Source organism: Chiloscyllium plagiosum, unplaced genomic scaffold (assembly GCF_037043375.1).
Source record: "Chiloscyllium plagiosum isolate Xiang-an unplaced genomic scaffold, Cpla_swu_hap1 HiC_scaffold_43, whole genome shotgun sequence".
Taxonomy (NCBI): domain Eukaryota; kingdom Metazoa; phylum Chordata; class Chondrichthyes; order Orectolobiformes; family Hemiscylliidae; genus Chiloscyllium; species Chiloscyllium plagiosum.
The window spans coordinates 33,083,284-33,107,990 of NW_028270181.1; the positions used below are offsets into that span (position 1 = coordinate 33,083,284).

Consider the following 24,707-nt stretch of genomic DNA (forward strand, 5'->3'; position numbering starts at 1 on the left):
AAAGGTTAGAGAAGTTGCAATTGTTATTCTTGGAAAGAAAATCGAAAAGAGATTTCATCGTAGTGTTCAAAACAATGAGGGGTATGGAGGGTTTGTGACAGACAGAAAGTGTTTCCAAGGGTGGAAGGTTGGAAAATCAGAGATCAGAAGCAATGCTGACAGAAAAGCTTTTGCTACAAGTGAGTGGTTAGGGTGTAGAATGTGAAGCCTAAGACTGTAGTGCAGGTCGATTCAATTGAGGCATTCAGGATGTTTGCTCTTACTAAATTTTATTATCCGTAGAGGAACGGTACACATGGCTCAAGGAAGACTGCTACTGAGATGCTCAGTGATTTCCACTGAGTGCAGAGCCAGTGCAGAGATGGTAGACTATATGGCCTCCTTCTGTGCTGGAGAAATTCTATGATATTTGGAGGAGGGACAGTTGGCTTAAGGAGTTGCTGCTGATCGATTAAGAGGAAATGAGTGGCAGATTGATGGTGATGTACGCACAGAGACACAGAGTTAGTATTGCTGCAGCCAGGGGGATCACAGACACATGGCTGATGTCACTACAAGTATGGGATCACAGGTTCGGTACTGGTGTTGTTGGAGATAGAGGGAACACAGACTTTGGGGCTATTGTTACTAGTGAGGATCTAAACCCCTCCAAAGGGGCCTCTTGGTTCGAAAGCGGTCAAAAGAATCAATGGAATGCAGTCTGTACAAAGCAAGGGTCATTAGTTTATTAAAGTAAGGCACAGAGGTTAAAGGTTCTGTGTTCCGTGATGAAGTTGTGCAATTACATTCGAAAATAACACATTATTTATGCTTTTTAAGAGACAGTACAGCCTTAATTACAGGAAAAGACCAATCACATATTATAAGGTGACACGATTTACAACAGGCTAATCCAATGATATTCCCTGGGAAAAGGGTCTTAATTATGTAAATCATCATGTCGTGGTAGCAGTTCAAGGTTAGTTCGAATGGTCAATTAATGTATCAGTATTTATTTTATGAAAACTCCATTGTTCTCTTATCTTTGGAGTTTAGCTTAATTCTGCAAAACAGCAGTACAAGTTCACAGAGTTCAATCATTATTCTCAGCCATTTTGTTGTGTTATTTTAAATTGAAAAGCCAATTTGTGGTTTGTAAAAATCTACATATACTTGTTGCTTCTGACAACAACCTAAATTCAAATTTTAGATCCTCAGGGAATATAAACACAGGCTAACGTTGCTGCAGAAAGGGTAAAGACAGAAAGGGCTAGCGTTGCTGGAGGCAGGGGAACACAGACATGGGTCTAGTGTTCCTAGAAGCAAGAGGGAATACAGACTCAGGCTGATGTTGCTGCAGGAAGGGGGAACACTGACCTGGGGCTGATATGGGTACAGGCATGGCGAGCATGGACACAGGACTGGTGTGGCTGCAGACATGGGGAATACTGACACACAACTGGTGTTGCTACAGGCAGAGGGAACACAGACATAGGACTCGTGTTGCTGGAGGCAGGGTGAAACTGACAGCGGGTTTTAAAAAAATTCATTCATGAAATGTGGACATCTTGTTATGCCATCTTTATTGCCCATCTCTAGTTGCTTTTGAGAAAGTGGAGGTCAGATGACTCTTGAATGGCTTTGGTTAATTTGATGTAAGTCGACACAGAATGCCATTAGGGCGGGAGTTTCTGGATTTTGTCTCAGCAGCACTGAAGGAATGGGGATTAGATTACTTACAGTGTGGAAACAGGCCCTTCGGCCCAACAAGTCCACACCGCCCTGCCGAAGCGCAACCCACCCATACCCCTACATTTACCCATTACCTAACACTACGGGTAGGAAACCGGAGCACCCGGAGGAAACCCACGCAGACACGGGGAGAATGTGCAAACTCCACACAGTCTGAGGCGGGAATTGAATCCGGGTCTCAGGCACTGTGAGGCAGCAGTGCTAACCACTGTGCCACCGTGCCGCCCATAAATATATTTCAAAGTCTGAACAGTGAATGGTTTAGAGGGTTTGTCACTGTGCAACTGTCACCAAACATGACCACTTTTGATCTTATGAGAAGAAAGGTCTTTGATGAAACAGCTAAACATGATTGGGCTTTGGATTCCCTGTCAATTTAGATTTACATTTTGCCATTTTTCACAAACGCCATTAAGGTTTCAACTTTACATTTTTTTCGTAGTACCAACATTCATCTTAAATTCAATAGTGAAAAGTAGAACTAGAGCCTGAATCTTTTATAAGCTTTTATTTGCTTCGATAGAACTTACAAATATGTAGCTCCTTAGCTAGTCAAAGTTCCAGAGCACTTCTCTTTTTGGAGAGAATCCTTAATTATAATGCTTTATCTTTATGTAAATCAATACTCAACTAACAGAGAGTTGTACCAAGGTTGTGCAGCTCCGCAGGTGAGATGTTAAGAAGAGAACCTGTGTGTGTGTGTTCCAGAGAAATCTTAATGGCACCCTGTGAATGAGAGTAAGGGAGTCTACCTGTCCCACTGAATATGCATTCCTCTATCAAAAATCATTTAAAAAATAGATTCTCTCACTGCTGTTGAACCATACCTTGCATCAATTAGGATCTGTGTGAGCTATTAGTTTAAATATACTAATTCATAAATTTGGGAACTGTGATGATGAAATCTGCCATCTGAATGCAAATTCTTTTCTCCCTACGTCTGTCTCGCGGATTTCATATCATGCAGTGCCGGACTGACTCTCATTCTCTCTCTATCTGCAGAGCTGAAAAACTTGATAAGGTGCTGATTTGCCACTTGATAGTGAAGTTGGGGTGCACCAAATGAATGTTAAACAGTTCAAATCACACCATTAATTTACCTGGTCCAGCAAATCTCCTGTCAGTGTGTGCGTGATGAGCATATTCCAGAGCGGTGAAGGACCGGTGGTAAGAAATATCTGACTGGAAAGAACCACAAGAATACAACGTTTGTAATTACTGTCTCTCTTCACATTGTTCTGAAATAAAAACTATCATAGAAACTGTGAAGCTAAATGTCTGTGCCAGTGGAGGGATATGGGCTGGGTGCTGGCATTGGGTTGGGATATCTGGTCGGCATGGACGGGTTAGACCAAAGGGTCTGTTTCCACGCTGTACATCTCTATGACTCTCTGTTGTTAATTTATATTTACTTCATTAATGACACAATCAACAGAAAGAACGTAAGAGTCTGCAGCTCAGTGCTCTTGTGTTGCAGTGATACTGCCATTACCTCTGAGCTAGGAGGCCTGGGTACAAGTCTCACTTATTCTAGAGGTTGGTTAAAAATGTCTGAGAATTTACAGGAAAAGAATCAGGTGTTGATTTAAAAAAAGTCTGTAGCTCCCAAGAAAACATTCCTTATCCCAATCCCACATCAGACCCAGTCACTGCTCCACTTGCCATGCTTGCAGCTTCCCACCATGCTCTACCTAGTCCTTCTCCTTGGCTGCACCACATATACACAAATACCCGAAGTCGCCTGACCAAACCTCGAAAGCCAATAGATCCACGGTAGGGCAAGCTCCATTCACCCTAGCTGCAGACCCTAGGATGCACCCATATTGGGAAGGGAAAGAAAGACCTTTTAAGGGCATATTTGTTCACTTTTCTTCATCAGCTACCTTTGTGAATGTCTGTCCAGCTGCAACTACAACACTGAAGATTCATAACTTAGGTATCCTTAGCATTGTGTGATGTTTAATGGCCCAAGGCGTGAATTGAGAAGTCTCCTGAGTGGAGATTTTTGCAACGATCTTCCCTATGGACAGTAGGAATAACTACCAACAGGGATGTAATTATCACAATTAGTCTTGCCACCATGAAGATGGTCATAATTATGGCACCTCAGGGGTCTTCTGGCATGCTTCCTTCATTCCAATTGAAGAGATTGGGGGAAGATGAGGTCATGGAAATGAGTCAGGAGTGCTTCTTCACTGTATTTTATTATTTCAGTGGGGATTCTGCCTTTGCCAGTGGACTTGTAGGTTCTCAGATGCTGGATGGACTTTTCAACCTGATGTCAGCTTGAGACAGTGATGGGTATCATACCCATGGGGTCAAGAGCACAGACAAGGATGAAGTCCTGGTTTCAACAGTCTTCACCAAATCTCTCCACTCATTAATACTCTGTGCTCCCCCACATATTTCATTGATAAAAGTCTGTAGCACAAAAAACATCCTTCAGCCATTGAGTCTTCGCTGATCAGAAACAAGCATTTAACTATTGTCATCTCACTTTCCAGCACTTCGTCCACAGCTTTGTTATGAGGGCACTGTTATGAGGGTTACAGAGTCAATAGCATGGAAATAGACCTTTTGGTCCATGCCGACCATTATCTCAAACTGAACATGTCCCACCTGCGTGCACTTGGCCCATATCTTCCAAACATTTCTTAATCATGTACTCATCCAAATGTTGTAACTGTACCTATATCCACCACTTCCTATGGCAGTTCATTCCACACAAGAACACGCTTTGTGCAAAACGAAATGCCCCTCTCACCTTATATGTCCCCTAGTCTTGAAATCCCCCACCCTAGGGTAAAAACTCCTGCCATTCACCTTATCTATACTATTTATAAATCTCTATAAGTTTACCCCTCAACCTCCCACACTCCAGTGAAAAAGTCCAGCTCCTCCCCAGAACTCAAACCCTCCAATGCCAGCAACATCCAGGTAACTCTTTTCTGAACCCTCTCCACTTTAATAATACCCTTCCAATAGCAGGGTGACCTCAACTGCACACAGTACTCCAGAAGAGGCCTCATCAATGTCCTGTATATGATGTCAACCTCAACATACTTAAAGATCTGAGCAATGAAGGCAAACATGTTAAACATCTTCTTAACCATCCTGTCTACATGTGATGTAAACTTCAAAGAAATATGTACTTGAACTCTAGGGATCCTTCTGTTCTGATGAAGGGCATTTGCCTGAAATGTCGATTCTCCTGCTCCTCGGATGCTGCCTGAGCTACTGTGCTTTTCCATCACCACACTCAGATCTCCAGCATCTGCAGTCCTCACTTTCTCCTAGTCCTTCTGTTCTATAACATTGCCCAAGGCCCTAATTTTAATTTTGTAAGTCCTGCCCTGGTTTGTTTCACAAAAGTGCAAATTAAACTCCACTGCCACTCCTCAGCCCATTAACCCAATTGATCAAAATCTAGATTTAGATTTCCTATAGTGTGGATACAGGCCCTTCAGCCCAACCCGACCCTCTGAAGAGTAACCCCAACCCATCTCCCTTTGACTAATGCACCTAACACTCTGGGCAATTTAGCACAGCCAATTCACCTGACCTGCACATTTTTGGATTGTGGGAGGAAACTGGAGCACCCGGAGGAAACCCACACAGACACAGGCAGAATGTACAAAGTCCACACAGACAGTCGCCCGAGGCTGGAATTGAACCTGAGACCCTGGTGCTATAAGGCAGCAGTGCTAACCACTGAGCCACTGTGCCACCCCATCTCTTTTGTAAGTTTAGATAACAGTCTTCAATGACCACTATACCACTAATTTTGGTGTCATCCACAAACTTACTAACCATGCCTTCTATATTCTTGAAATAATTGAACAAAGACTGGTATTCCTTTATTTACAGGTTCACTATACATGGCCGGTCATCAGCCAGTCCCTAGACTGAGGAGACCTCCTGTTTATATCTATCAGCCAAGACTCCTTGATTGGGCCAGTTCAGCAACCCCAATCAAAAAACTGAGTCAATGGGATCCATCTGACCATCACACGATTCTCATTGAAATCATTTATACAAATGACAAACAGAAGTGGACCCAGCACTGATCCCTGTGGAACACTGATGGTAACAGGACTCTGATCTGAAAAATAACCTTCCACCACCACTCTGTCTCCTCCCATTAAGCCAATTTTGTATCAAGTTGGCAAGTTCACCCTGAATCCCATATGATGTAACTTTATTAATTCATCTACTATGCAGAATCTTGTCAAAAGCTTTATGAAAGTCCAAATAAACAATGTCTACCGCTCTGCCCTCATCGCGGTAACTGCTTCGACCATGGTACAGGTATCGGGTTCCAGAGGAGCAAAACAAAAATTGAATCCAACACTTCTTAGGTTTCATCCATTGTAGTGCTGAATGCATTTGTTAAATTTTGTGTCCATAACAGCACTTCACTTCATCAATACCAAATTAATCCCAATGTAGTGCTTTGTTCTGATCAACAAAAATCAAATGTTAACACTTGAAAAGGCATGGAAAGCAAGTGTAACAAAGGACAAATGAGAGCAGTATGTGGTATCTCCTCTCAACCATTACCTACATGAAGATTCAACTCAAGATAACATAGCATATCACTTTCTTTATTAACTGATTTTAAGTTTCTCTCCCCCCTGAGCAACAATTACAAAGTATTTCCCATTTTGAACTCGTGTCTGGCTATTTTGGGTTTCTATTGTGAAGACTACAGAAAACAAAACCTTCCTCACTTCTTCTGATGATCCAAGTTTGCTGAGCACAGACACATCTACAAAGAAATAAACCAACTACAATCTTCAGACAAATGTACTGTCATGGCAAATCACAAGATTATACAGCTAGCTACCATTAAACTGCAATGGACTACTCTCCCCACAAAGATGCAGGAAACACAAATGGTGGCTGTCCCAGTTAAAGTGACCCATGTGGGATATTGCTGAAGCCCATTGCTGGCAGCTAAGACTGTAAAAAGGGCACCTACTAATTTACTGTATCACAATGTACAATATGGAAACATTAAAACAAAAAGATCCAACCCAATCGCAGCAAGAGTGTAGGGGTCCCAGAAGCAGACAAACTAGTGGCGGACCTGTGTAGTACTTAGGAGTGGGGGAAGAGAGGTTAAAAAGGGCTGGTGGACCCAGATGGTGGTAGATGGCAAGGTGGCATGGCAAAAGTGTGGGGATCGAGAGCTTGAACCCAGCATGGGAGAGAGATTGAGCCTAGCGCAGGAGAAAGATCAAACCCCGTGTGTGTGTGTGTGAGAGAGAGAGAGAGAACTTGTGGGGAAAGCCCAGCGTCGAGCAAGAGCTAAAGAAGGACTTAAATTTGGAACTTAAAACTTTATTTATTATTTATTACTTTACACTGACAAGAACTGTAATGTTGAAATTTTAACTTATTTCTCTATTTTTCTACATTTTATCTAAGATTTTGAACCTAGATACCTTGCAGCTAAGATGGTGCCATAAATGGCATCATTGTAACCTTTTCACTGTACTCCTGTATCCCTGTACTAAAACCTACTTCTACTAAAAAGGGCAGCGAGAGCAGAGCAGTCCCAGGAGACAGAATAATGGCCGAGGTGCTCAACAAAATCAAAGTGCGACATCACAGGACAGCGGTTAAATGACTGCAGGCATTTCTCCCTTGTCTCTTGTGACTGGACATTATTTTAAGCTAAGGCTGTAAGTATAGCTTAAAATCATTACTCAGATAATTTACACTTTAGAATTTCAAAACTAAACTGCTTCACTTGATCGAGTTAAGGGGTTTGACTGATAAAATCAAGAATCATATTTCTAGTCTATACTTATGTAGGGGTAAGGATAAGATAAAAACAAGGTCCATACTCTGTTTTGTTAAGAATGTCTGGGAAGCTCAGGCCTGTGATTTGCACATCCTGCGGCATGCGGGAAATCCTCAACACTCCTGGCAGTCTGGGTGATAATGTGTGCAGGAGGTACTTCCAGTTGGAGCAGTCTGTTTTAGAGTTCAAGCAGCAGCAAGGAATGTTGAAGCTACAAGTTTTGTGCATAGCATGTTTCAGAGCTCACCTCAAAATTTAAAAAACATTCAGGTAGAAAGTGAATGAGTGGCTGCTAGACAGAAAAAGGGGACCAGATATATAGTGAGGGAATTTCAGAGTGCGTCTTGTTCATAAACCATGTTTTGGCCTTGGAAAATAATGATAGTAATAGTTCCTCTGTGGAGGTAAGCCACAGCCAAAGCCATGAGGCTGTGCTGGTCCAACTGCTTAGCCAGGGAGGAAGAAAGATGAATGGCCTGAGAAGTGGAAGAATAATTAGCAATACTAGAGACTTTTAACTACTCAAATACAAATTAGGTTAGTTTTACTGAGCAAGGTAAGGAGGAGGCAAAGTTTAGATTAGATTCCCTACAGTGTAGGGACAGGCCCTTCAGCCCAACACATCCACACCGATCCTCCAAAGAGTAACCCACCCAGACCCATTTCCCTCTGCCTAATGCACCTAACATTTAGCATGGCCAATTCACCTGACCTGCACATCTTTGTACTGTGGGAGGAAACCGGAACACCAGGAGGAAACCCACACTGACACAGGGAGACTATGCAAACTCCACACAGACAGTCACCCAAGGCTGGAATTGAACCTGGGACCCTGGTGCTGGGAGGCAGCAGTGCTAACCACTGAGCCACTGTGCCAACGGTTAATAAACTGCATCCACGAGAACTTTTTTCTTAATTAGGTGTGATGATGTTGTCACTTTAATAATGTTATTTTGGCCTTGTGTTTTTCCTTTCAGAGAGATCATCAAGGCAGAGGTGCCGAAATGTCTGGAAAGACCCTAGTTTAACAATGGCAGGGAAGTTGCCAGTTCTCCCAGTTCAGGTTTTATCTAGTCAAAAGTCACACAACACCAGGTTATAGTCTAACAGGTTTATTTGGAAGTACTAGTTTTCCGAGTGGTGCTCCTTCATCAGGTAGCTGTGGAACAGGGTCATAAGACACAGAAATTAAAGCAAAAGATTGCAGTGTCATGTAACTGAACTGGGAGATCTGGTCACTCCCCTGCAACTGAAACATTATTAGATTACTAATCTAATATTGTTTTTTAGATTAGATTAGATTAGATTACTTACAGTGTGGAAACAGGCCCTTCGGCCCAACAAGTCCACACCGACGCGTAACCCACCCAGACCCATTCTCCTACATTTACCCCTTCACCTAACACTACGGGCAATTTAGCATGGCCAATTCACCTAACCCCTGCACATTTTTGGACTGTGGGAGGAAACCGGAGCACCCGGAGGAAACCCACGCAGACACGGGGAGAATGTGCAAACTCCACACAGAGAGTCGCTTGAGGCAGGAATTGAACCCGGGTCTCTGGCGCTGTGAAGCAGCAGTGCTAACCACTGTGCTACCGTGCCGCCCATAATATATTGAACAAATCTAGATTGCTGTTGAGTCTTTCATCTTATAGAATGGGTTGCGGGTTTCGGTTCATTAATATGTAAATCACAGAACTTCTTTTAACTCATATTCTCAAGATAACAAGGTTTTATAAAAAAAGGTGACATCTCAGCTCAGACAATGCATTAAAGGTGTGAGGTTAAAATCTGTCTGTATCCCAATCTTGAGTCAGACTGGTTATATTTCTAAAGTAGGAATTTATAAAATGTTATATGGATTGACTACGTGTAGATTGTGTGTTTTTTGAGCAAAATAGAATGTATCTGCAAATACAATTCTGCAAATGCAAATTCACCCCATAGATGTATGTGTGTGTGTGCATGAGAGAGAGAGTGAGTGTGTGCTTGTGAGTGCGTGAGAAAGTGTATGTTTGCATGTGTGCGTGCTTGGTAGAGTTCGTGCGTGAGTATGACAGAGTATAAGCCTGTGAGAGGGTGTGTGTTTGAGAGAGAGCATGTATATGAGAAGAGTGCACATGAGTGTGTGAGTATGCAAGTGTGTGTGTGTGTGTGTGTACTCCTCCACATCAGGTTTTATCTCATTTTGTTTAGTTGTAGCAGAAAAGCTGCTGGTAGCTGTAGTAGAAGCTGCTACAGTGCAAAAACGTTCCATGCTTCAGCAGATGATTCTTGACTGGATTCTCACTCTGAAATCTTTCATGACTGTAAGAACCTGCATTTGAATTTACCTTTTGCCAAGGGATGTGTTTATGGATGTTAACGGAAATTGGAACAGCTCCTTAGTTAAGTTGCTGTGTTGAGTCAGTTGAGATTTCCAATAGTTAAGTTATTCGACATTCTGTTTTATTTTGTGTTTGTTTAAATGAACTCTGTTTTGCTTAAAGCTGCAGAGGAACTTGGAGAGGGAGGGTAAAGATCCAGTGGTCGTGGTCTACTTTGGTACCAACGATATAGATAAAACTGAGACAGAGGTTCTGCTAAGGGCGTATGAACGGTAGGAGCTAAACTAGAAAGCAGAACACAAAGGTAATAATCTCTGGATAACTACCTCAGCCATGAGCTAATTGGCACAGGGTCAATAAGATTAAGAAGGTAAATGCGTGGCTTAAAAGTTGGTGTGGGAGAAATGGATTTGAATTCATGGGACATTGGCACCACTACTGGGGAAGAAGGAACCTGCTCCAATGGGACGGTCCGAACTATGCTGGTTCATGCGAATCGTATAACTAGGGCTGCAGGCAGGCCTTTAAATTAAATGTGGGAGGGGGCTGGTTTAGTTATAGAGGAAATTAGAAAACCCAAATTAAACAACAAGGTAAGAGTGCAGAACTCAGGAGAGTATTACAGTCTCCAGCACAGGTACAAATAGGACAGAGTGACTGGAAACGGTGAACAATCAAGCTTCAAGCACACTGGACAAATGAATTACAATGAGAAGAAGGACGGTTCATACAGGACTGAGGGTGTTATATCTGATTGCACACAGTATCGAGGGATAGGTAGCATTGAGGAGGCGGGGAGGCTGAAGAATTTGGACAGGTTAGGAGAGAGTGCGAAGAACTGGCAGATGGAGTAGGGAAAATAGAGGCATGGACTATTTTCTAAAGGGGGAGCAAATTCTAAAATCTGAAGTACAGAGAGACTTGGGAACTCCAGTCCAGGATTCTCTCAAGGTAAACTTGTAGGTTAAGTCAGTCTTGAGGAAGGCTAATGCAACAATGGCATTTATTTTGAGAGGACTTGAACATAAAAGCTGAGATGTACTTCTGAGGCTCTATAGGGTTCTGATTGGACCATTTTTGGAGTACTGTGTGCAGTCTTGGGCCTGATATCTTAGGAAGGATGTACTGGCCTGGAGCAAGTTCAGAGGAGGTTCACAAGAAAGTTCCAGGAATGAAAAGCTTGACCAATTAGGAATGTTTGAGCACTCTGGGTCTATACTCAATGGAATATAGAAGGATGTGGGGGGGGGGGGGGGGGGGGATGGAATTGAAACTTACAAAATATTGAATGGCCTTGTCAGAGAGGATGTTGGGAAGATGTTTTCATTGGTAGGAGAGACACAGCCTTAGAATAAAGGGAAGATCTTGTCCTTGATATGTATGTACCTGTCAGACAGGAAAGAGATGGTTGTGTGAAGGAACCTTGGTTGACGAGGGAGGTTGAATATCTAGTAAAGAGGAAGAAGGAGGCTTACAAAAGGCTGAGGAAACAAGGTTCAGACAGAGCGTTGGAGGGATACAGGATAGCCAGGAGGGAGCTGAAGAAAGGGATTAGGAGAGCTAAGAGAGGGCATGAAAAATCTTTGGCGGGTAGGATCAAGGATAACCCCAAGGCCTTTTATGCGTATGTGAGAAACATGAGAATAACAAGAACGAGGGTAGGTCCGATTAAGGACAGTAGTGGGAGACTGTGTATTGAGTCGGAAGAGATAGGAGAGGTCTTGAATGAGTACTTTTATTCTGTATTTAAAAATGAGAGGGACCATATTGTTGAAGAGGAGAGTATGAAACGGACTGGCAACCTAGAGGAGATACTTGTTAGGAAGGAAGATGTGTTGGGCATTTTGAAAAACTTGGGAAAGACAAGTCTCCCGGGCCTGACGGGATATAGAACATAGAACATAGAACAATACAGCACAGAACAGGCCCTTCGGCCCACGATGTTGTGCCGAACTTCTAACCTAGATTAAGTACCCATCCATGTACCTATCCAAATGCCGCTTAAAGGTCGCCAATGATTCCGACTCTACCACTCCCACGGGCAGCGCATTCCATGCCCCCACCACTCTCTGGGTAAAGAACCCACCCCTGACATCTCCCCTATACCTTCCACCCTTCACCTTAAATTTATGTCCCCTTGTAACACTCTGTTGTACCCGGGGAAAAAGTTTCTGACTGTCTACTCTATCTATTCCTCTGATCATCTTATAAACCTCTATCAAGTCACACCTCATCCTTCGCCGTTCCAACGAGAAAAGGCCGAGAACTCCCAACCTATCCTCGTACGACTTCCTCTCCATTCCAGGCAACATCCTGGTAAATCTTCTCTGCACCCTCTCCAAAGCTTCCACATCTTTCCTAAAGTGAGGCGACCAGAACTGCACACAGTACTCCAACTGTGGCCTAACCAAAGTCCTGTACAGCTGCAACATCACTTCACGACTCTTGAATTCAATCCCTCTGCTAATGAACGATAATACTCCATAGGCCTTCTTACAAACTCTATCCACCTGAGTGGCAACCTTCAAAGATCTATGTACATAGACCCCAAGATCCCTCTGTTCCTCCACCTGACTAAGAACCCTACCATTAACCCTGTATTCCGCATTCTTATTTGTTCTTCCAAAATGGACAACCTCACACTTGGCAGGGTTGAACTCCATCTGCCACTCCTCAGCCCAGCTCTGCATCATATCTAAGTCCCTCTGCAGCCGACAACAGCCCTCCTCACTGTCCACAACTCCACCTATATCCTAGGATTATGTGGGAAGTAAGAGAGGAAATTGCAGAGCCATTGGCAATGATCTTTTCGTCTTCACTGTCAACGGGCGTGGTACCAGGGGACTGAGGAGTGGCGAATGTTGTGCCCCTTTCAAAAAAGGGAATAGGGATAAACCCGGGAATTACAGGCCAGTTAGTCTTACTTCAGTGGCAGGCAAAATAATGGAAAGGGTACTGAGGGATAGGATTTATGAGTATCTGGAAAGACACTGCTTGATTAGGGACAGCCAGCACAGATTTCTGAGGGGTAGGTCTTGCCTTACAAGTCTTATTGAATTCTTTGAGGAGGTGACCAAGCATGTGGATGAGGGTAGAGCAGTGGATGTAGTGTACATGGATTTTAGTAAGACATTTGATAAGGTTCCCCATGGTAGGCTTATGCGGAAAGTCAGGAGGCATGGGATAGTGGGAAATTTGGCCAATTGGATGGAGAACTGGCTAACCGGTCGAAGTCAGAGAGTGGTGGTAGATGGTAAATATTCAGCCTGGAGCCCAGTTACAAGTGGAGTTCCGCAGGGATCAGTTCTGGGTCCTCTGCTGTTTGTAATTCTTATTAATGACTTGGAAGAGGGAGTCGAAGGGTGGGTCAGTAAATTTGCAGATGATACGAAGATTGGTGGAGTTGTGGATAGTGAGGAGGGCTGTTGTCGGCTGCAAAGGGACTTAGATATGATGCAGAGCTGGGCTGAGGAATGGCAGATGGAGTTCAACCCTGCCAAGTGTGAGGTTGTCCATTTTGGAAGGACAAATAAGAATGCGGAATACAGGGTTAACGGTAGGGTTCTTAGTAAGGTGGAGGAGCAGAGGGATCTTGGGGTCTATGTTCATAGCTCTTTGAAAGTTTCCACTCAGGTGGATAGAGCTTGTAAGAAGGCCTATGGTGTATTAGCGTTCATTAGCAGAGGGATTGAATTCAAGAGCCGTGAGGTGATGTTGCAGCTGTACAGGACCTTGGTAAGGCCACATTTGGATTGCTGTGTGCAGTTCTGGTCGCCTCACTCTAGGAAAGATGTGGAAGCTTTGGAGAGGGTGCAGAGGAGATTTACCAGGATGTTGCCTGGAATGGAGAATAGGTCGTACGAGGATAGGTTGAGAGTGCAAGGCCTTTTCTCATTGGAAAGGCGAAGGATGAGGGGTGACTTGATAGCGGTTTATAAGATGATCAGGGGAATAGATAGAGTCGACAGACACTTTTTCCCCGGGTACAACAGAGTGTTACAAAGGGACATAAATTTAAGGTGAAGGGTGGAAGGTATAGGGGGGATGTCAGGGGTAGGTTCTTTACCCAGAGAGTGGTGAGGGCATGGAATGCGCTGCCTGTGGGAGTGGCAGAGTCAGAATCATTGGTGACCTTTAAGCGGCAATTGGATAGGTACATGGATAGGTGCTTAAGCCAGGACAAATGTTCGGCACAACATCATGGGCCGAAGGGCCTGTTCTGTGCTGTATTGTTCTATGTTTTATGTTCTATCTTTTAGAACGGAGATAAGGAGAAAGTTCAGACAGACAGTGGTGAATCTATGGAATTCACTGCCACAGAAGGCTGTGGAAGCCAGGCCTTTGAAAATATTTAAGATAGAAATGGATAGGTTCTTGATTGTCAAGGTTAGGGGGAGAAAGCAAGAGTCATAGAGTCATAGAGATGTACAGCATGGAAACAGACCCTTCAGTCCAACCTGTCCATGCTGACCAGATATCTCAACCTCAATCTAGTCCCAATCAGCACCCGGCCCATATCCCTCCAAACCCTTCCTATTCATATATTCATCCAAATGCCTTTTAAATGTTGCAATTGTACCAGCCTCCACCACTTCCTCTGGCAGCTCATTCCATACATGCACTACCCTCTGTGTGAAAAAGTTACCCCTTAGGTCTCTTTTATATCTTTCCCCTCTCACCCTAAATCTATGCCCTCTAGTTCTGGACTCCCCACCCAGGGAAAAGACTTTGTCTATTTATTCCGTCCATGTCCCTCATAATTTTATAAACCTCTATAAGGTCACCCCTCAGCCTCCGACGCTCCAGGGCAAAAAGCCACAGCCTGTTCAGCCTCTCCCTGTAGCTCAAGTCCTCCAACCCTGGCAAAATCCTTGTAAATCTTTTCTGAACCCTTTCAAGTTTTACAACAGTGAAACCAATGGCACGGTGGCACAGTGGTTAGCACTGCTACCTCACAACGCCAGAGACCTGGGTTCAATTCCCGCCTCAGGCGGGATTCTCCCTGTGTGATTCTCCCTGTGTCTGCATGGGTTTTCTCCAGGTGCTCCGGTTTCCTCCCAGTCCAAAAATGTGCAGGTTAGGTGAATTGGCCATGCTAAATTGCCTGCAGTGGTAGATGTAGGGGAATGGGTGTGGGTGGGTTGCTCTTCGGAGGGTCGGTGTGGACTTGTTGGGCTGAAGGGCCTGTTTCCACACTCTAAGTAATCTAATCAAAAAAAACTTTCTAATAGGAAGGAGAACAGAATTGCACGCAATATTCCAACAGTGGCCTAACCAATGTCCTGTACAACCGCAACATGACTTCCCAACTCCTGTACTCAATATTTTGACCAATAAAAGAAAGCATACCAAACACCTTCTTCAGTATCCTATCTACCTGTGTCTCCACTTTCAAGGAGCCATGGACCTACACTCCAAGGTCTCTTTGTTCAGCAACACTCCCTAGGACCTTAGCATTAAGTGTATAAGTGCTGCTAAGATTTGCTTTCCCAAATTGCAGCAGCTCGCATATATCTGAATTAAACTTCATCTGCCACTTCTCAGCCCATTGGCCCATCTGGTCAAGGTCCTGTTGTAACCTTCTTCGCTGTCCACTACACCTCCAATTTTGGCGTCATCTGCAAACTTACTAACTATATACCTCTTATGCTCGCATCTAAATCATTTATGTAAATGACAAAAAGTAGAGGACCCAGCACCGATCCTTGTGGCACTCCACTGATCACAGGCCTCCAGTCTGACAAACAACCCTACACCCCACCCTCTCTGTCTTCTACCTTTGAATCAGTTCTGTATCCAAATGCCTAGTTCTCCCTGTATTCCATGAGATCTAACCTTGCTAACCAGACTCCCATGGGGAACCTTGTTGAAGAGAATGGAGTTGAGAAACTTAACAGCCAGGAGAAAGTGAGGACTGCAGATGCTGGAGATCAGAGCTGAAAATGTGTTGCTGGAAAAGCGCAGCAGGTCAGGCAGCATCCAAGGAGCAGGAGAATCGACGTTTCAGGCATGAGCCCTTCTTCAAACTTATCAGCCATGATTGAATGCTGGAGCAGACTCAATGGGATGAATGGCCTAATTTCAGCTCCTATGTCTTATGGTCTTAAAGCTGAGCGGTTTGACCGGTTGCATGACACCTGTAATATCAACCTCACATCTGCCTTTAAAATAAGAAAAGGTAGGGGCTAGGTCTTAAAATATTTTAAGGGGGTCTGGCCTGGTCCAGAACACATTATGTAGAAATATTAAAAGAGAGGGGGTAATTTGGTACCTAATATTTAGAAATGAGCACAGCTGGTGGAAGGTGCAGCAGCAGTAGAGCGTTTTGGAAATGGTTACCATTACTCAGTTAGATTTATGATAGCCATTAAAAAGAATATGATGAACTGGGAATAAAAAGTCTAAACTGGGGAAAGACTGATATTACCAAGATAAGAAACAATGTGGCCTTTGGATTGGGAGCAGGTACTTGCAGACTTGCACTGGAGTGGGAGACACTGAAGAAGGAAATAGTGAGAGTTTAGGGCAAACATATTCCTGTAAAGACAAAGGATGGGAACAAGATGGAGAATCCTGGATGTCAAAAGGGCATAAAAGTTAAGATTTCAGTAAAGGAGAGAAGCTTATAATATGTACTGAGGGCTCAATATGGCAACCTAGAAGAGTACAAAAGGGCAGGGGATGCCTTAACTGTGAAAGTAAGAAAGCTAAGAGAGTATATGAGCAAGCACCTAAGATTACAATAAACAAAAAACAATGCCTTTTAAAATATATGTAAAGAGCAACAGCAGAACTAGGGCAAGAGTAAAACCCATTTGGAACCGAACAGGTGGACCTGGGAGAATACATTGTCCTCAAAGAATACATTGTGTTGGTCATTGCAATAGAAAAGGACAACACAGGCAAAGATATCAGGGTGGAGGATAGTACAATATTAAAGAAATATAAGAGAAAGAGGATGTATTAGTGGATTTAGCAGTCTTAACACTGGATAAATCTGTAGGCCTGGGTGAGATGTCTCTTAGTCTGTGAGGGAAGCAAAGGAGGAGATATCAAGGGCCTTGGCAGACATTTTCAAATCCTCTCAAGCCACAGATGAGCCACAGAAGACTGGGATCTGTTAAAGTCAACCCATTATTTAAAACAAAACAAGGGAGATGATCAACCAGAAAATTAAAGAGTCGGCAATCTAACCTCAACGGTGAGGAAACTATGAGAAAAAATTCTAAGGGATAGAATATATCTGACTAGGCCAGCAGTTATTGTCTATCCTCAATAGCCCAAAATGCAGTTGAGAGGTCAACCACATTGCTGAGCAGTCTGGAGTCATGAAATCTCAAGATTACTACCTGTTCCACAGACTAGTGCGGTGAGGAGCGCAAGAGAGAATACAGTTGAACACTTGGCTATAGAGCTGGTGTAGGATGGAACGCTTTAGATATCTGAATCATTGGGAAGTCTTCTGAGAAAGGTGGAACCCGTACAAGAAGGATGGGTAGCACTTGAACTGGAGGGGCACTAACATCCTGGGTGGGAGGTTCACTAGAGCTCTTCAGGAGAGTTTAAACTAGTGTGGCAGGGGGTGGCAACCAGAACAACAGGCCAGCAAGAGCGGGGACTGGGGGCAAAAGTGAGACTGAGAATATGCATAGTGCAGAATAAGAGCAGGCAGACGGAAGTCTTAGGGCTCAGAGGGTTACTGGAGGTCTGTTGTGCATTTACTTAAAAGCAAGAAGCATAACAAGTAAGACAGATGAACTAAGAGCATGGATTACTGCATGGAATTATGATGCTATTGCCATTACCGAGACATGTTTGAAGGAGGGACAGGACTGGCAGTTTAACATTCCAGGATATCGCTGTTTTAGCTGGGACAGAAAGGGAAATAAAAAGGATGGGGGAATGGCATTGCTGATTCGAGATCACATAACAGCTGTGTTGAGGGAGCAGGATAAATCGGAAGGATCTTGCAGAAAGGTATTAGATTACATTACATTACATTACAATGTGGAAGCAGGCCCTTCGGCCCAACAAGTCCAAACCGACCCGCCGAAGCGCAACCCACCCATACCCCTACATTTACCCCTTATCTAACACTACGGGCAATTTAGCATGGCCAATTCACCTGACCCGCACATCTTTGGACTGTGGGAGGAAACCACAGCACCCGGAGGAAACCCACACAGACACGGGGAGAACATGCAAACTCCACACAGGCAGCTGCCCGAGGCTGGAATCGAACCTGGGACCCTGGTGCTGTGAGGCAGCAGTGCTAACCACTGAGCCACCGTGCTGCCCGGGGGAAGGTCATGCCTCACCAACCTGATTGAAATTTTTAAAGTGGTGACAAAGATAATTTATAAGGGAAGGGCTGTGGATATAGTTTATGCAGACTTTAGTAAGGCATTTGATAAAGTCCCACATGGCTGACTGGTACAAAAATGAAAATCACATGGGATTCGGGGTGGGCTGGCCAGATTAATACAAAACTGGCTTGGCCACAGAAGACAGAGAGTAGCAGTGCTTTTCAGAATGGAGAGTGGCAACTAGTGGTGTTCCACAGGGATCAGTCTTAGATCCTCTGTTGTTTGTAGTAAATATAAATGATCTGGAGGAAATTGTGGGTGATTTGATTAGTAAGTTTGCAGATGACACGGAGATTGGTGGAGTTACTGATAATGCTGATGATTGTGCAAGGGCACAATAGGATATAGATAGGTTGGCAACTTGGGCACAGAAATGGCAGATGGGAGTTTAATCCAGACAAATGTGGGGTCATGCATTTTGCAGGATCAAATTTAGGTGTGAATTATACGGTAAATGGCAGAACCCTTAGGAACATTAACATACATATGAATTTGGGCGTGCAAGTCCACAGTTCCCTAAAAGTGGAAACACAGGTGGTGAAGGTGATTAAGAAGGCATATGGCATGGGGTATAAGAGTTAGCAAACCGTGTTGCAGCTATATAAAACCCTTGTTATGCCACATTTGGAATATTGAGTGCAGTGTTGGTCGCCACACTACTAAAAGGACGTGGAAGTTTTGGAGAGTGTGCAGAGAATGTTCACCAGGATGCTGCCTGGTCTCAAGGGCATTGTCTACGAGGAAAGGTTAAAAATACTAGGATTGTTTTCACTGGAAAGATGGCGGTTGAGAGGAGACCTGATAGAAGTCTACAAAATTATGAGAGGCATAGATAGGGTAGTCAGAGGTTATTTCCCAGAGTTGAAGTTTCAATTACAAGGGGGGTTCAAGGTAAAAGAGGGAAAGTTTAAGGGAGATGCCTGAGGGAAGTCTTTCATGCAGAGAGTGGTAGGAGCCTGGAATGCACTGCCAGAAGAGATGGTGGAAGCAGGTACATTGGCAACATTTAAGAGGCATCTGGATAGTTAAATGAATAGGAAGGGAATAGAAGGATATGGACTGAATAAGGGCAGAAGATTTTTAGTTTAGTCAAGGCATGATGATCAGCACAGGCTTGGAAGGCTGCAGGGCCTGTTCCTGTGCAGTACTTCTCTTTTGTTCTTTGATCCCAATGAGATGGTGGTGATAGCTTACGACTTGTCCTACTGCAGTGAATGGGGAGTCAGGACACCCACACTGCTCTTAGGGCTGAGTGTTCCAGGACTTTAAGCTCATATTAATGAAAATTTCCAACTCAGAATAGTGCATGATTTGAAAGGAAACCTGAAAGTGGCATGCACCCATCCTTGTCATTCTAGGTAGTAGAGGTCATTTTTTTGGAAGGTACTGTGGGTATACATTGGAGTAGAGGTAGTGTAAAATGCCCAGGCTAAAATATTGGGGACATGGGTTCAATCCCATCAAACAGCTGGTGAATTTCACGAACACATTTGCGAAATAAATCTAATCTCAGAGATTGAGCCAACACAACTACCATAAAAAGTAAAAACATTTTAATATCTTTTCTGGAAAGAAATCTGCCATCCTTACCTGATCTGATTTTACTGTTACTAGTTTGGGTTGACTTGTAACTGTCCTCTGAAATGGTCCAGCAAGTTACTGAGTTTAAGTTTAATTAAGGATGGGCAACACATAGTTGCCTTGCCAGCAACACCTACATCCCATGTAAGAAGAAAGAAAATAAACTTTGTCAAGTTGCTCTACATGCATTTCATGAATGGCATACACCGTTGCAACTGCACACAAATGAAGGAGAGACTGAATGTTGAAAGTAATGAATGGAATACCAATCCAGTTGGACGCTTTATCCCGGATGATGCCAAGTTTTGTTGAAGTTTTTTGAGTATTGTTGAAGACAATAGTTGAACAATGATTAGTGGTAAGAGATCAGTTGTGGGCAGATGCAAGGTGGTGTCAAGTGGATATAACAAAGAACTGCAGGTGCTGAAAATCTGATATGGAAACAGAACAGTTCTGAGGTAGGGTGACTGGAATTGAACTGTTAACTCTGCTTGCTCTTCATATGCTGCCAGGCATCAAATGGAGATTGCACATTCTCCCTGCGTCTGCGTGGGTTTCCTATGGGTATTCCGGTTTCCTCCCATAATCCAAAGATGTGTAGGTTAGGTGAATTGGCCAGGCTAAATTGCCAATAGTGTTCAGGGATGTGTAGGTTAGGTGCATTAGTGAGGGGTAAATATAGAGTAATAGGGTACGGGTGGGTTACTCTTTGGGGGGTTGCTGTGGACTTGTTAGCCAAATGGCCTGTTTCCACACTGTAGGGATTCTATTCTATTCACACTGGATATACCTTGCTCTAAGATCCTTCCTGTTTTCTCCAAATTTATATCATTCTGTAATCTCGCTCTGAAATCACAAATACTATGAACTTTGATAATGAGATTAACATCTTGTTCTTCATATTTGACCCTCATTAAGTTCCTGACTAATGAATTTTCCCTCATGCCTCCTAGGTTAATCGATATTATTAACAGGTCTCTGTCCTCTTGGTATGAGATCAACACCACCTACAAGTTCCCCTTCAAGCCACACACCATCCTAACTTGAAAATATTCCTTCAGTGTCACTGGGTTAAAGTTCTGGAACTCCCTCCCAAACATTATTGTGGATGCCCCACAGCTTATGGATTGCAGAAATTCAAGAAGAAAGCTCACCACCAATTTCTCTAGGGTCATTAGGAATGGGAAGAAAATGCTGACACAGCCAACAATGTCCATGTCCAATGAATGAATAAAAAAGAGCAGTTTTGATCTTTAGAATTATTCATATTCTCAACAGCTTTTTTGAAGAGAGATTCCCTTGTTTGTACTGATACAAGAACAAAACTCTGAAAGAGAAAAGAAAGTACTGGAAATACACAGCACAGAAACAGATTCTATTGCGAGGCGGATTTCTTTTGTCAGAACAGATTCCATCATGTGCAATTTCTTGTTTTAAAATAAGAGTTATAATGATAGGGTGTAAGGCAGGAAAGATTAAATGCCAAAAAACATGATGGTGCAAGACAAAAGGAGATGATAATGGGACAAGTAAAGAAACGCAAGATATATCAGGAGGAGATATAAATACAAACAGCTAAACTATTGGACTAATTCAGACTCAATTTAATCTGGCCTGTCCTCTTGTTACTTCAAGAAAGGTATTGTTGCAGGAAATTGTCCCAATTACACACAAGAAATTTGCTGTTGTTGAAATTCAAGCTGAATCTCTTCTCCCAATTTATCTGAAAATTAAGTTCTCCCATTACAAGAACACTGTTTTTGGAACAAGTTTCTGATTTCTACATTTATTCATTCCATTATTTTATCAATGCTATGAGATGATCAGTTGAATCCCACAGACTTAAGGTATTTTCCCATTCCTCACACTACCCAGAGCATTTCTACTGTCTTCTCAGGCTTCCTGATATGCTCTGCCTTACTGTGATTGGGTCCCGCATTAATATTACTATTCCTACTTTTTCAATTTCTGTCCTTTCTAAGGACCTTATTTACTGAAACATTTACCTTCTAGTCACACTGTTTTTAGCCAAATCTAAGTGACAGCCACTATGTTATACCTTTTAAGGTGAATGTACTCTTGTAATTTTCTTATTTAATTCCTTATGATACCTGTGTTAGTATATTGAATTGTAATTGAGCAACAGACCCTACCTCGCATTTTGTCAGAGACCGTTTCTCTTGCATATTTCAACTGATAACTTTACTTTTCTGGACATGAAATACATGTTTCAGATTTAGCACAATCTTGTTGTGACTTTGATTCCATTTTTATCATCTTTTATCAGCTTATTTATCAGCTTATGATTTTTATCATCATTTTAGTCAACGCCTTCTCCATCTTGATTGTTTGCAGGTCTCTTTTGCAGCACTACTTATGCTTTGAGTCAGTTCATTGGTCCAGCCTAGTTCAGGTGTAGCCCATTCTTCCTGTCCTGTTGGTGCCTTCCTTGCATTAAATAGAGCTTATTTACCACCCTAATCCTTGAGCCGCATCTTTACGTTGTTGACCTATTGTCTTTATCCCAATGTGCATGCTGCTGAGCTAATAATTTAGAGACTACTATCCATGATATTCTGCTTTTTAATTACCTCTCCTTCTGCTCTTCAGAAGGCTCTCCTCCTTATTCATCCCCATGTTATTGGCCCTACCATGAACCACAGCAACTACATCTTCCCAAGCCCAATCTTCAACCAGGCCTATCACTTCTCCTTGGGTGAATAACTCCAGCTGACAACACCATTTGATTAGTAACACAGAGACCAACGATCCAGTGAGACATTTCTGGTTTGTGGAACTCCACCTGTTGAAGCACTGGCAAAACCAAAACATATGTTCCTCCTTACCCGGAAGGTGTGTGAGGTTTTGGGTCTGGTAAAGTACTCATGACCCAGAAGTCTATCTTTTGGAGGCAGATGGCTTGTCTCATCTATGACTGCACTGTGAGCCCGGTTTGAATACATTCGTATTTTCTACAAGAGAGGGGAGGAAAAAAAGGTTAGCTACTGGTTATTAACCTTTCTGAATCTATGACTCAGTTTACTGAAATACTTGTGTTGACTGTGATAACTATTGCTTTTTCTTCTATCCAGTCTTCCACGGTTTGCATTTCAAATACTTCAGTTTCTCACCCTGCCCACCTGAAGACTCTTGATAGGTTGAGTATTCAAGGTCAGTAGGTACTGTCTGGTATTTTCATGCTGTGTTGTGACTATCGATGATACAAATATCTCAGCAAGGGGCCCAGCAATCACTTCCCTAGCTTCCCACGAGTTCTAAGGTACACCTAATCAGGTCCTGGGGATTTATCCACTTTTATGTATTTCAAGACATCCAGCACTTTCTCCTCTGAAATATGGACATTTTTCAAGATGTCACCATCTATTTCCCCACATTCTATATCTTCCATGTCCTTTCAGGGACTTGTAACAGAAAAGATGTTTTTCCTTCTGTGTCTGCCTAGCTTGCAAGGGGTAATAAGAATCCATTATAATTGATAGGACCTGACCATCGATTACAAGGCTTTTGATAGTAGAGTTTCATTTTGAGGTCAGAATCAGACACTGTCCATAATTTCACAAGGGAACAGCCGTAAATGTTATCACTCGGCGTCCTGTTTACACAGATTCGCTGATGTTAAGACAAATGTTCTTAATTGCCTCAGAGCATACTGTTATCACCTGGTGAGAACAGATGTCTTTATCTTCTGCATAATTTGGGTTCCCCTTTTTTTTTGTGGCCCGACCCTCCCTGCCTGTCTATTTTCTAGTATGCAGCAAATGTGTTCTGAGGAGTAGGAAAATCGACGTTTCGGGCTGAAGGAATTTTGTCCGAAATGTCAATTTTCCTGCTCCTCAGATGCTGTCTGACCTGCTGTGCTTTTCCAGCACCACTTACTTTCTGTTCTTGCAGACCATTCTACAGACCTTACAGACTGCCCCACTGTCAATTCTAAATAATTAGATCTGATGTCTTTTTGAATTTGAATCACAACCCTGAAAAGAAAGCATGTTTAATTCGAGACTAATGAATCAGCTTAAATGAAACCTTATGGTAATATTTCAGCCTCAGGTACAGAATGATTTAGTGCTTAAGATAAAAAGCAGGAGTCTGCTCCTAGCTTAAAAATTATTCTAAACCTAACATTGGAGAGATTCTGACACAATCTGTTGGGAAGCCATTTTATGGTCAAAAGTTTGCCCTCCTTGCTAAGAAGTGATTTTGTAAAACAATTGTATCTGACATGTCAGCTGTGCAAGGTTATCTTATGACATCTCCCACTTAATTTAGACTGGTACTTCTCTATGATAGGAACTTATCTCACCAGCAGATGCCTAACTTGGTTGGATTTGTTTTCCCCACTTGGATAGCTCAAGGCCTGTAAGAGTGATTAATCAAGCGCACAAAGATCTGTCAATTAACCTCCCTTACCAATTATTGTCTTTCACTGTTATCTGTTTAATAAAGAACATGCAGTATTTTTTGTAAACTTTTTGTTTAAAGGAAGTCTGATTGTGACAGTATAGCAGAGTAGCCTGTGAGGACTCTTAAAGGAAGAGCAATATCGTACTCTCCTGGGTTATTAGAACCTAGTTAGTTGAGCTTTTTGGTATCAGTGTTATGTTGTAACAGTGATGCTTTTGGTAAATAAAGGGGATGACTAAAATTAAACTAAACTGTAAGAGGTTCTTTATTCCAGACTATCAAAGGGTATGATCTCCAGGACGAACCAAGTGAGGCTTACAGGTTGAGTCTACAAGGGATTCCCTGGGCTGTCTCAAATCTGTACTTTAACATCATGATATGCGAAAATTATTTGGACTCATGAAGTAGAAATATAAGATTAATATTTATGAACAGCACCAAATTAGGGGACTAGTCAATATAGGG

General features: G+C 42.8%; 1 protein-coding gene and 1 long non-coding RNA gene across 3 annotated transcripts in view; one reads left to right on the top strand and one right to left on the bottom strand.

The window, feature by feature from the left end:
• LOC148137463 (uncharacterized) overlaps positions 1–2,993 on the top strand; it is a 33,106-nt gene extending 30,113 nt beyond the window's left edge. The window contains exon 2 of the long non-coding RNA XR_015754224.1: positions 2,734–2,993. This is a non-coding gene — a long non-coding RNA (uncharacterized LOC148137463). The remainder of the gene's footprint in view (positions 1–2,733) is intronic.
• LOC122541738 (primary cilium assembly protein FAM149B1-like) overlaps positions 1–24,707 on the bottom strand; it is a 204,747-nt gene that overhangs the window by 8,513 nt on the left and 171,527 nt on the right. For both annotated transcript variants that reach the window (XM_043678630.2, XM_043678629.2), the window contains 2 exons: positions 22,664–22,789; positions 2,832–2,913 (listed from right to left, as the gene is read on the bottom strand). In XM_043678630.2, the coding sequence (XP_043534565.1) occupies positions 2,832–2,913; positions 22,664–22,789 (208 nt within the window). The remainder of the gene's footprint in view (positions 1–2,831; positions 2,914–22,663; positions 22,790–24,707) is intronic.